The 13,850-nt window shown below is 31.0% G+C and overlaps 1 protein-coding gene across 4 annotated transcripts; it reads left to right on the forward strand.

Moving 5' to 3' along the window:
• The first annotated feature begins 2,729 nt into the window (after positions 1-2,729).
• On the forward strand, positions 2,730-9,436 carry LOC135960995 (protein RER1). 4 transcript variants are annotated; one of them, XM_065512430.1, is made up of 5 exons: positions 2,730-2,811; positions 3,154-3,636; positions 3,705-3,915; positions 8,102-8,316; positions 8,384-9,436. In XM_065512430.1, exons 2-5 carry the CDS (start codon positions 3,562-3,564, stop codon positions 8,468-8,470), a joined length of 588 nt encoding a protein of 195 aa, XP_065368502.1. In that variant the 5' UTR covers positions 2,730-2,811; positions 3,154-3,561; the 3' UTR covers positions 8,471-9,436. The 4 variants fall into 4 exon arrangements, with proteins under 4 accessions (XP_065368502.1, XP_065368501.1, XP_065368500.1 ...); XM_065512429.1 differs by having other exon boundaries at positions 2,735-2,811; positions 3,151-3,636; XM_065512428.1 differs by having other exon boundaries at positions 2,750-2,878; positions 3,151-3,636.
• Positions 9,437-13,850: the final 4,414 nt, after the last annotated feature.

The following is a 13,850-nucleotide window of genomic DNA, read 5'->3' on the forward strand; positions in this document are numbered from 1 at the left end:
CTAAGGTGTTATTATTTGAAAAAAGAATTGTAATCATAAAACATATTTGAAAATGTTTGAGATGGGATGTTTTAGTAACTTCAATGTAATGGAATAACTTAAATTCACTGCTCCTAAGTTTGATGAAAATTAGACACCTTGAAAAGTGATGTACAATGAATGAACTAGTTCTCCCGTATCATCAGTCGTAGTTTCAAAAGATTATATCCAAATCATTTAATCAAAATAAATCTCATAAATGGTATGATTTGTTTGAAAATTTGAAGATAGTAATTTCTCTAATACAATGTTAGAGCTCCATATGTAAACAAGGTAAAACATGGACTAATAATCAATTTTATTTTAGACCTACAAATCATAAAAAAAGTTCGTGAGACAGGTACAGTATTTAGAAACTCAGAATTTGGAGGAATACTTCGTAAAACCACTCCAAGACAAAAGATAATTTAATAGAAAGTGTTTAAGAAATATCCAAAAATGACATCCCGGGAGTTATCAATAATCTAAAATAGGAAATTAGTACTTGAACCCACGAAAAACTGATCCCATTATGATACGCAAGGGGTAAACAGCAGGGTATTTATAATACGTCTGTTGTCTCCGAAGTGAACCAACCAGATTATCGGATGAAGGAGTGGATTCGTCTTAGATTCACCTTTGATAGCTCATCAAAACAAGTTTATATAGCCGGGCATTGGCAGAACAGATGAGACACAGTCTCCTACTCTTCTTCATTGTGACAGCTTCTACAGTAGTCGTTGTACCGTATGCCCAGTCTTCTATCATGTGTCTCAATTATACAGTGTCTTGTAATAATGGAAACAATTAGGCTTATTTATTCACGAGGGAATTCCATAAGTAGATTCGTCCTGCCGGTATCATATGCGGGCAAGACGACCTTTTTATCCATCTTCGCACCCCTTTTGGCTAATTCATCTGCTATACAATTACCGTAATTTCCATCGTGTCCAGGGACCCATATCAGCGTCATCGTAGAATGTCTCGCTATCTCATTCAGGGATACCAGGCATTCCTCGGTTAACCTAGATGTGGTGAAGACACCCGAAATTCCGTTAACGGTAGCCTTGTTATCAGTAAATATTCATATATCACCAGATATTCGATAATACCTCAGCCAATTGAATGCACGTTTAATAGCAGTAATTTTCGCCTGAAGAGCAGTACAAAAGTTAGGTAGCATACAGTAGGATTTTGTTCCAAAGTTCTCAATAAAGAAACCTCCACCGACCCCATTACCCTTTACAGCCGGTTCGGAATTATAATATGAAAAAAGGTTTTGCGATGCAGTAATCGACATTACTATGTAAATGCCCATAGTAATTTAGTATCTTAGAGTGTCCAAAGTCCTAGGTGGTCTATAGTCATCGATCTAGTACATTCTCGTGAAGAGAACCAGTTCTGTCTTTTGGAGGTTCACACTAAGTCCACTCGAATACTCTGCGAAAAATATTCCCCTAGTTTGGTGATTCCAGCTTGACTATGATCCGAAACACAACTCTAAGGTTGTAACCGAGTGATTCCAATCCATTTGAAGTGGCCTGTCCAATCATCAGATCTCAATCCCACAGAAAACCTATGAGAAATTGAAGATCGCAAAATACGGATGATTTTAAGGGAATCGCAAACAATTTCAAAGGAGACGATTGATTTTTTAAATTGGTACAATGCACGGTCGATGTGAAGGAGTAACAACAACAAGGGATACTCAACAGAATACTGAGTCACTAAGCTGCCAGGCAAACAAAAATAAACCTAAGATTCCATTGTTTTGTTAATACTGTAATAACCAATGCTTAATAGTTTCTTTTCTATTTTCAGAATTTAATTAATTATGTTCTTAACTTTTTGTTAATATACTAATAAGTAAATAAAAATTCTAAAAAAAAATTAAAATTTCTTCAGAATTTTTGGTATGTTGGCCTATTAATTGAATATTTTTAAAAGCTTCATTGTATTGCCAACCACTGTATGTACATAAAGTCCTATTCTGCATGTTGGAAGGTATCAATATGATATTTTGTTTTATAGGCACAACATTTTAAGATAACTAAAAATCCTTATGCTGAATGTTGGACTTTTTGGTCTAAAATATGTTCTAATAGATCTCTCAATCTTGTTCTCATCGAAGTTATGAAGTAGTAAAGCTCTCGGTTCCTAAAAGAAAACTTTTCACCATATCCAAAACTATTTTTAATTGGATAAAGGTCTATAAAAACAAATTTTGTATGGATGTTTTATAAACCTTTGATATATTAAAAAATTGTTTCTGAATATGGGGATTAATCTATAGTTGCATAATTAAATCATATTCTATATATCAAATGCAGACGTAATTTAAGGCACACATTTTAATTTAACGGTTAAACCATATTGTCTTCTTTTATTTAACGTTTATATTTTACTGGTTACCCTAACATTCAGTTGTTAATGCGTTACCATAACTATCTCTTTCTAACACACACAATTTAAATGAACCAAAATATTTTAAAAACTTGATTAGTTGCTTAAAATAGTACTAAGTTATATTACAGGTTTTATTCATAATTTTAAATAAAACATAACAATATGCTTAAATATACTTACAATATACAGCAATTTTTTAAAAAATTATATAATCATAAAGTAATCATAATTAATTGCAATATAAAATAAATTTAAATATGTATTACTTTTTAAAAGGTATTAAATTCTTTAGTACTTATTAAATACAACCCTGTGTCGCAGTGACGTGGGCTTGTCAGAAATAGGAGAATACTAAAGAAGAAAACACAGAAAAGAAATCTGCCGACTGTCAGTGGAAAATTTAGTTTTACGAAAAAAATTAGAATTTTTAAGAAAAGTTCTTGTTTTTCTAGTTGTAATAAATTAATTAACCTAATGTTTGCTAATATTTGTTATTAATTGATGTTTTCTTCTTGAAAACTAATAAAATATAGCCACATCAAAGTGAAAAAATTGAATTGGTTGTGTTTTTTCTACATTTTCTTTTGAATTGTTTGTCATACTTATTAAACAAAAAATATATATGTACTGATAAAATATAGAAAAACTTGATTAGAATAAAAACACAACCAAAAGTAGGCAAAGGCCGCTTTAATAAGTGACGTGCTTTTTCTTTTTTTTTTCTAGTAGACAAGCTTAGCAGAACAGCGGCAGCAGCGAAAAAAAATAAAGAACATGAATTACAGAAAAAATGAAATAATTAAAGTACGAAAGTCATAAAAAAACGACGATAACACAAGATAGAATAAGAAGAGGAGTAAAGAAAAAGTGACGTGTGATTTTCTTTTTTTATTAGTTTTTATTTTTCAATATTTTGTAATAAATTCCTTAAAAAAATACAATTAAAACAAACTTTACCTAAAAAAGCGTAACTACCCTTTATTGGGGTTAAAAACTACAAAATTAGCAATCTAGTTACTAGAAATTTTGTAATTAATAAAGAAGCAGTATAGACAAGGAGGCTACAACAACAAAAAGAAACTACAAATTAAAAAAAACCTTAGTGGCAGAGAAGGAAGGTCGTAATCATAAGTAAATATGATGAATGAAGATACGACGGCGTCAACGTCATCCAGTGGCGGAGTGAAAAAGTTTTTTCAACGTATATCACAAGTAAGCAGTTTGTAATATTTATATTAAATTTTATATTAATTGCTTATTATTGTTTTGATTTTTTATAGATTTATCAATCTGCCTTGGATCGTTCTACGCCCCATACAAAAGCACGTTGGTCTGGTGCTGCCTTTTTGGTTTTACTCTTCCTGCTACGCATATTTTTAAACCAGGGCTGGTATATTGTTTGCTATGCTCTGGGTATTTATCATTTAAATTTATTTATTGCATTTTTAACACCTAAAATCGATCCTGAATTTGATCCATATGCCAATGAAGGTAAGTTTATTTTATTATTAATTAAATTTTGATTTATTGTGTTAATAAACTTAATCAATAACTAAATGGCATGTTGTTATATTTTTTATTACACTTTGCTAATGTCGTTATTGATTTTTTTTGTTTTGTGATTTAAATATTCACAAGTATTAGCGCTTAAAATTAAGTTGGTGAGAAATTCTTTAAGTTGTTTTTTGTTAAATCGTTAATTGATAGTGTTTGCAATATAATATAGAGTTTTGTTATTAATTTATTAGATTTTAAGGGTATTAACCTTTATATCTTTTTATTTGAGTTAGCATTTTTTCACCAAATGTATGCTAATAATCTTGCCTGATTATTGTCATAATTTTCCAAGTTATGAAGTATAATGTGTTTGTTTGTACTTAATAAATTTGTTTAAATATTGATTGCAAAACATTAACTAAGCAAGACATTTTTATATTTTTAACAAAACTAGGTCACTTTTAATCTTTTTAAAAGTTCAATGGTAAAGTTCAAATCATACATTTGAGTGTAGACAAGTAAATACGAAACTAAAAACAAATTTCAATTGTTTAATAGGTTTTAGTATCATAGATTAGTAAATGTATATTTTCTCTATGTTTAGTGTATTTAAAAGTAAAGACAATTTTAAAATAAACAAATATTCTGTTTAGAGTGAATATTGTTAGAGCAATAGCTTTAAAATTATAATAACATTTTAGTTTTTATTGTTCATGTCACTTTAAAGATTTATGAAACGAATACAGTTTGAATTCTTAAAGCAAAAGCTATAAATAGTGCTAGTTGTTTTTGTTGTTGTAGCAGCAGTGACTGCTGAGTTGACAGCCCTTGGCCGAGTGAACTCGGGTCATTCCGGTGCGTAGAACCGGCTGTCGTGGGAATGCTAGTGCTAGTGATCATTTTTTATATACACAATAAGTCTACATACAGAAATTTTAATTAATTTTCTTTCATTGAAAGCTGTATTTGTAAACTGTAAATTTCAGTTATTAGAATAATTGATTCTGAGTCAAATAACGTAATTGGGGTTTTGAGTTTTAAAGTTCAAAATATTAAAAAAATATTTTTTTTTTAAAACCCGGTTTATTAGTGGGATATATATTGACGTTCTTGCTCGCTTCAATTAATCATGTCAAATCCTTTTTAAAAAGGAATACCGCATTAAAGTGGTTCAAGGTTGCTTCAGAATTGACACACACCACCTCTTCGTTGATTAAAAAACCGCCTTTGACAGGTTTTTTTTTTAGCTGGAAAAATATTGTCGTTCTTATATACGAAACGAGGCTTCAGACAACCTGTTCAATATACTGCTGCAATGAATTGAACATAGGAAGTACCATAATACTATCGCACCCCAAATACGCAAATGACATTGACATCGTGGGAAGAAAAACAATATGTGACTGCTCTCTATGCAAATATTGAAACGGAATCGGTGAAAGTAGTACTGATTATAAATGAAGACTAAACAAAGCTAATGGTTGCAACTGCAAGAATATCCGCACAGCAGAGTAGCTACCGGCAGTGAAACTTCAAGGTGGACGTCAAATTCGTATACCTAAAAACTTGGAAATTAAACGAATATTACCCCCTAGTCTGTAAATCGAATATGAGTAGCGATTTCGGTTTAAAACAAATTTACATATTTTGTTGTTCTGTAAAGCGAATCCACATCATTTATACGTTTTATTTTAAAGACCATAGATTTTTCGACTACTCGTTTCTAAAATCGCTCGATTTACTTAAGATTAGCAGAAAAATAAAGCCATATCTCGATGAACAAATTACGCCAGCCATGGTTCTTGGATAAATCCCTGAAACTTAAACCTATACAGATAAAGCAGATACATAGGATTCTCACAGGCCACTTATTTAGCCTAAATTCCCTTTACGAATGTATGTTACTAAAGATGAACAAATGTCATGTCTATTATGAGACAAATGATGATTCCCACATCATCTTTAATTGCACACAAAAAAAGTTACGCTTACAAAATGCTAATCCTAACTGTGCTTCTTTATGGTGCTGAAATATTGGAACTTGCGCAAGATGAAGCTGTGGGAAGAGAAAGATTATTCGAAAAATCGGTTATGGAGTGATAGTGAGCTACAATCTGCACAACTAAGATCAGGATGGAAAAAATCTTAATGCCTTTCGGTCCCACATAGACAGTGCCATCATCATCTTATGCCAGCATGTGGTCAGGGTCCTCATGACACCCTCCACATATTCAACTGTCCAGCCAACCCTACTTCACTACGTGCTCTGGTTTTATGACTCATCCAGTCAAAGTAGCACAATTCCTTGGACTCGAAAAACAAGCAATTAAAATTATTTATGCTGCTACAACAACAACAACCTACAATCCGTTGGAAAGACCAAGTTCATGAAGATCTGCTGAAACTTATTCATATGCGTTAACGGGGAATATCGAGGACGAATGAATAGAGAGCTTTATCAAACTCCAACGATTTCGTTGGCTGGGTCATGTTATACGAATTGTTAAAAGAGTGGACGATCCAGACTCCGGTGGAAAGATCTACTGAAATTTGTGTAACTAACTGTCATGCCTACAAGACCGAAGCGTATGCAATTCTACTTCAAACGCGGCTAAAGACCATTTATGGTTGAGAATAGACATAACACGGATGAGCAGCGTGACTATATGGTAAAACTTTGTTTTCCAAATGAGTGTACGTTAGATTTTGCGATAACGGCATCATTAGTACGTTATTTTTTCGAAACGATGTTGCTGAGCCCATCTTCGCCAACGTCGAACGCTACAGATCAATGATAACCAACCAAAAGTCATTTAAATTTGGACCTCACAGATCCGCGCCAGCTTGCGAAGCCACGTTTGACAGTTGAACGATATCATATCCCATATACATTGGGTGTATGACTTAAGCATTTATTTTTAAACATTTGTGCAATATAAATTTATTCAAAGTTTTGGCCATAACATTTTTCATTTTTTCTGGCAAGATCAGAGCCAAAATAAATGCTCATCTTTTGAGGCAAAGAACGAATCAAGTCAATATCGGATACTCTGTTCCAAAGTGAAGCGTATTCCAGAGAGAGCGTTCTGTATCGATCGAAACAAAGGGTGAATTCCAAAATGTATGTATGCAATGCAACCTTAAAAAGTCGAGCGATTCTTAACGCAACCGTGTAAACTTTGATAATGTTTCATATCGCAAAATGTATGACAAAGTAATAACAGGCAGTATGATAAGTTTTTTTTAAATTTTAACTACGCGTTTGCATGCTTTGTCTTGTTAAAGTTATGACTGCATTGCATACATACATTTTGGAATTCACCCAAATAGTAGACGACGGGGCACGGTGAAGGAAAATTTTCCAACCACTTCCACTAAATACTTTTTAACAGGTAATGCAACATGTGGCCGATCGTTGTCATGATTAAATATTACGGTTTCAAGTCTGGGAGTTCTTTGGCCAATGCTCGCTTTAAACAAATCAGTTGCATTCGGTAAAGGTTCCCTGTGATGTTCTGGCCAGATTTCAGCAGCTCATAATGGATAGGACCCTTCTGCTCCCACCAAATACAGATAATTACCTTAGTGCCATGGATATTTGGCTTTGGTTTCGATTCGGCTGATTGGCCGGGCTTCACTCACGATCACTTACGCTTAGGGTTATCGTAATGGATCCATTTTTCATCACAAGTAATGATTCGGTGCAAAAATAATTTTCTTTTACGACTTCCTCAATTGTGTACCTATTTTTTAACTATATCTGCATTACTAAGTCATTAACATGGTGAATGTGGATATCTATGAATTTCAAAGTCCTTTCTAATGATGTAAATAACGCCATTGAAATTCAGCTTGACAAAATCGAGAAAAAAAAATGTTAATAGCTCTCTTACTTGTGTTTAATATAAACATTCTTATGTTTTGGTGTATCATGCATTCAATAATTTATTCCAGGTCTCGGATAATTGATTTTATGGTTAAGGAAATTAAAATGGTTTTAGTTCGAAAAGAAAATTTAAACATTAGAATTTATTTTAACAATTCTTAAACCGATTTATGCAAAAAATACAACCCTATATCTGTAATTTATATATCGTTACAACATTATTTATAAAAACTAATTTTTCCCACTTGCTAATTAATTTTTATCCTCAAATTGTGTTCTTTTCTACAATTACAGATGATGGTCCAAATTTACCAACACGTAGCAATGAAGAATTTCGGCCGTTTATTAGACGTTTGCCAGAATTTAAATTTTGGCTAAGCATTACAAAAAGTACATTGATTGCAGTTGTCTGTACATTCTTTGAATGCTTTAATATACCCGTATTTTGGCCCATACTGGTCATGTACTTTATAACCTTATTCTGTATAACAATGAAGAGACAAATAAAGGTGGGTTTTATGAAATAAATAGTTTAATAGGAAATTTAATAACAAATTTTATTATTTATACTTTTAGCATATGATTAAATATAAATATTTACCTTTCACCCGCAATAAGCCACGTTACCAACGTGTGCCTGAGCCAACGGAGGCATCAAAGTGACAATTAGCCGCACAGACATTGCCAGCAACAACATTAAGCGATAAAAAAGAGGAGAAACCATCAGACGCCACAAGCGCCATGTTGGTGGGTTCAGCATCAACAACAGCTACACCAATTTTAGCATCGTCATCATCTAAATCAGCAATAGCAACCAACAATACAGCAGCAACAGCAGTAACTAATGTAGCAAAACCACCGCAAATTATAATGATTGATGAATGAATAAATTCGTAAAAAAAAAAACAAACAAACAACCAAAAATGTTTTGAATTTATTTTCTTCATTTAAATAAGAAAATCTTTTTAAATTTATTTTTATTTTGTTTAACAATTATAATTTTCTTTGTATATTGTGGTATTAAAACTAGCTGCTCTGTTAACTTCTATTCTAAAGTTGCCTAAATAATTATTAATTATTATTAATTGTTTAATTTAAATGTTGTGTCGTCGTTGCAAACAATGTCTTGTGCATATAAAAGTGATAGAAAGACAAACAAATGTTGTTCTATCTTTAAAAACAAATTCAAATTTTATTAATTTACTTTAAATATAGTAGAGCTCTTAAAACTGTTTAAATTACTAGAAAATTTCTTTAATAATTATTATTGTGTTTTTTTTAAATCTTAATATGTATAATTTACCAAAAAAAAATAATCAAAACTTGCTTTGCAAAGAAATTCTTTCAATTTTCTTTGTTTCTCTTAAGTTTAATTATAAATATTTTAAATTTGTTTAAATGTTAAAATTTAGCCACCAATAATAGTTTTCTAGTATTAAAACTAACAACCAAACAAATCTAGTTTTCCTAACTCTTAAAATTTTTCTTGGAATTTTTTTTTTTCTTAAATGATTTTATTTTTTGTAAATTTTTCTTTGTTAATTTCATTTTATTTTATTTTCACTGTAATATAAAACAATCAACCAACAAAAAACAAAAAATTGAAATAAACAATATGGTAAAATAGTATTATGATTTGTAGTTTTATTATTTTTTTGTTTAATTTAAAAAATTCACCTTCAAAATCTTATAATAAAGAAACGGCTAAAGATTTCCTTTAAATGAAATCAATGAAATTTAAATATTTCATTTTATTTTATGATAAGACTTTTTGGGTTATTTTACTTATTTTGTCTTGGAGTGTAGTTTGTTTAATTTTTTGTGCATGTTTCTATTTATTTCTACTTTCTAAATTTAGCTGTTTGTTTATTTATTCATTATTTAAATGTCGTTTGTGACTGACTGGCTGTATGTAGTATGTACGTGTTGTGAAAGTGTATTTTTCCATTAATAAAAGGCAACGAAACTAAAAATTTAATGTTAATTTATTGTTTATTTAAGATCACGTGAATGTTTCCATCATATCAATCTATTGACAGTTTACGTGGTGATCTACAAACATAAATTTGTGTAAATCTTGGAAATTTGTTATTGATTTTTGATTTAATTAATACTTAACAACAGCAATTGTTTCTTTTTGTATTAACTTCTAAAAATCTTTTAATTCTTGTTAATTTTAAAGATTTATAGCAAATAGAACGTTGATCTGCACTACTATCTCTTTATTAATATTAACAAGTAAGAGTGCTATATTCGGCTATGCCGAATCTTATATACCCTTCACCTTTGTTGTGGATGCATTATTATTTTTTATAATTAGTATATAGGTATGTATGTACATTGCCCACTTTCAGCGTACAGCATCCTAAATTTATCAAGAACACAAAAAACAACAAGAACGCCAAACGAAACAGAACACCAAAAGAAAAAACAAAATACGCAAGGCAATGAAACCAACACACATCCAAACATACGTTTAATTGTATAAAAAACAACAACAACGCCAAAAGAAACAAAACACAAAAGAAAAACAAAATACGCATAGCATGCACATTCAAACATACGATTTGTTGATTTTTTGTCAAAAAAACCAACACACAACCAAACAAACGTTTAGTTGTATAAAAAACAACAACAACGCCAAAAGAAACAAAACACAAAAAAAGAAAACAAAATACGCAAGGCAATGAAACCAACACACATCCAAACATACGTTTAATTGTATAAAAAACAACAACAACGCCAAAAGAAACAAAACACAAACAAAAAAACAAAATACGCAAAGCTTGCACATCCAAACATACGTTTTGTTGTTTTTTTGTCAAAAAAACCAACACACAACCAAACATAAGTTTAGTTGTATAAAAAACAACAACAACGCCAAAAGAAACAAAACACAAAAAAAAACAAAATACGCAAAGCCAACCATACTTTTTGTTGCTTTTTTGCCAAAGCATGCAATACATTGTGTTTTTTGATGAAATTTTCAGAGGTTGTCTCGGATTTTTGCTCATATCTCCGTTATTTATGGACGGATTTTGCTGATTTTAAATAGCAAAATTCTCGAAAGTATGTCTGACAGAATTGTTGAAGATTTGGATCCCGGAGATATCTGGGGCCTTCAGAAAATTGATTTCAACAGACAGACAGACGGACAGACAGACAGACAGACGGACATGGCTTAATCGACTCCGCTATCTATAAGGATCCAGAATATATTACTTTATAGGGTCGGAAATGAAAAATGTAGAAATTACAAACGGAATGACAAACTTATATATACCCTTCTCACGAAGCTGAAGGGTATAAAAATAAGCTCAGAGAAGCACTTTTAATTCTAACTAATAACACGGGACTACAATGATTTTGGTGCCGCCAAAATATGTAGTTTCCGGGAAATTGCAGGGGTAAATAAAACGATTTTATCACATTTTATTAAATTATTATTTTTTTAGATTTTCTACGATAGAGGACACTCCCGTGTGATACTGCAACAGCAATCTGCCATCATATGTTCATCCCTGCGACATTAGTATCTATCTTCCATCACTTTTAAATCTTGATGGAAACGATTCCCTTGTTCTTCACCATACTATCCAAGATTTTCAGGAAACTTTTCTAAATAACAACAATTAACTCCTCGCAATTTTCAGCCTTATGTCTTTAATTAAATGCATTATTTGTGGGCCATCAAAAATACCTATGCGGTTATTGCGTAATTCAATTCGAAAACAAAACGATTTCCTTTCGAATCGAATTAGGGAGTAAGCCCCCTGCCAGGTTTGAGTGCAGAAAATTTAAATTTTCTGTACTCAAACCTGGAAACTTTCTTGAACTTTTATCTAATGCATTCACATACTGCTTCATAAGTCCCAATTTGTGGCAAAATGAGTTTATCTCTGGAAACCAAAAACCGGGTTTATAACATTTTCTTTTCCAACAATCATGTTTTCTCTCAGAGGCCAGTCTTTCTTGATCATGTTTTACTCAGCTGCACAGTGGATTAGAAACGGTTTTTTTTGGAAATAATTAGGTATCTCTGGATGTATTAGAGATGTTATTACGAAATTACACATGGTTGGAGCTGAGGTGTTTTCGAGTTGTTCACCTCGTGTCTTAAATTTAAAAAAAAAATCGCAAAAAAATCATTTATGATCCAAATGAACTGAAATTTTAAATATAAATAGTACTTGAGAAGAAATACGCTTCCATGTGTAGGTTATCTCTATTAGTTGAAGAGATATTCAGGTTTATTGATTTATTTTTTTTAATTTGGCTCGATCTTTTTATGGTTTTTTAGATATGGCGGGACTATGGAGTGTCGAAAGTTATTTTTAACAATATTAGAGATAAAATTCTAAATAAAATAAAAACACTTGCTAACAGTCATCTCGTCTCTACATAAAGTTATACTCATCAAAAGTTGGAACTTGATCCCGTCCGCCACAAATAAGTTTACGTTTCCGGCAAACTGAATGAATGCAAATGAGTATTCGAGCCGTTGTCGACAAGTTATTCCCAAGTCTTACAACCAACTACAAAAATTCGAATTAGCTCTGGGAACGTAAAATTTTTGACAAGAAAGGACATAAAAAGTTAAACATTATTTCCCAGAAAATGAAACAGCATTAGGTTTCCAAGTTATTCTTTCAACCAATATGTTATTTTAAAAATTCTTTAAGTCATATTCTTCTCGCAGTATTAGTTTATGATTGGACCGATAGTACTTCAAACATATTGATTTCATTCCAGAACTTCGAATTAATTAACTTAATTTTAGCTTAAATCACTGAAAACTTAAACTAAAATAAAAATTTCAGCCTTTCTGTCCATAAATCCATTCCCAACATAATTATTTAGTTAAATTAATTCGTAATGGAATTAATTCACAACATAATTCATTCAACCTTTGAATGATTGAATTATTGTTCATTCAAATTTAATACAAATTTAAATATTTTTTCTTCATTCAGTTTTGTTTGTTTAGCTTTTAATCATTTCGTTACCTTAATATAGAAAGGCCCGGTAACATTTTTATTAAAATGTTGGTCATAGTCCAACTTAGATTTTTACAGAAATAAAATTTGTCCACGTGGACAAATTTTATTTCTATTATTAAATACATACATCTGCAAAATACATCGATCTGTGATCGGTCATATTTCAGACCAGAATTCGATTACTTAATCACGAAATGAGCTCGATCTGTGATCACTCGTATTTCTGGCCAAACCCGATTTTTTTTATAGAAAAACTCACAATTCTTAAATCATTAATAATTGGCCAATAAGCTCGATCTGTGATCACTCATATTTCTTAACAAAAATCGATTTTTTTATAGAAAAACAGCTCGATCTGTGATCACTCATATTTCTGGCCAAAAATCAATTTTTTTATATAAAAACTCAAAATATCTAAAATCGCTAATAACTTGGCCAATAAGCGTTTAAAGAAAAGGAGCTCGATCTGTGATCACTCATATTTCTGAACAAAAATCGATTTTTTTATATAAAAACTCAAAATATCTAAAATCGCTAATAACATGGTCAATAAGCGTTTAATCAAGAAAAGGAGCTCGATCTGTGATCACTCATATTTCTGAACAAAAATTTATTTTTTATATAAAAAGTCAAAATATCTAAAATCGCTAATAACTGGGCCAATAAGCGTTTAATCAAGAAAAGTAGCTCGATCTGTGATCACTCATATTTCCGACACAAGCATTTTTTTAAATTTGACAGGACAACGTCTGTCGGGTCAGATAGTATTTGAATAATTATTCGTAAGAAATTGTTCGATTATTCGAACGATCATTATTCGAATGGATACCCTAGTGAATACCCATATTGACTTTCTACATAATCTGTATGTATTTACATTGTCGGTGCTAAAGTAACAATGAAAAAAAAATTTAACAGAATTTAGATTAATAAAAAACATACAATAAGTGATAAATATGTATGAATATTATAGCCTCCATTATTAAATAATTCCGAGTGCAAATGCACTTGACAAACTAATGCGTATAAAAAAAAATTGTGCT

The sequence above is a fragment of the Calliphora vicina genome, chromosome 5, assembly GCF_958450345.1.
Source record: "Calliphora vicina chromosome 5, idCalVici1.1, whole genome shotgun sequence".
In the NCBI taxonomy this organism is placed as follows: Eukaryota; Metazoa; Arthropoda; class Insecta; order Diptera; family Calliphoridae; genus Calliphora; species Calliphora vicina.

Coding starts and splice junctions, on each gene's coding strand:
- LOC135960995 (XM_065512430.1), top strand. CDS start 3,562: ATGATGAATGAAGATACGACGGCGTCAACGTCATCCAGTGGCGGAGTG. Junction 3,637..3,704: donor TTTTTCAACGTATATCACAA/GTAAGCAGTTTG, acceptor GATTTTTTATAG/ATTTATCAATCTGCCTTGGA. Junction 3,916..8,101: donor TGATCCATATGCCAATGAAG/GTAAGTTTATTT, acceptor CTACAATTACAG/ATGATGGTCCAAATTTACCA.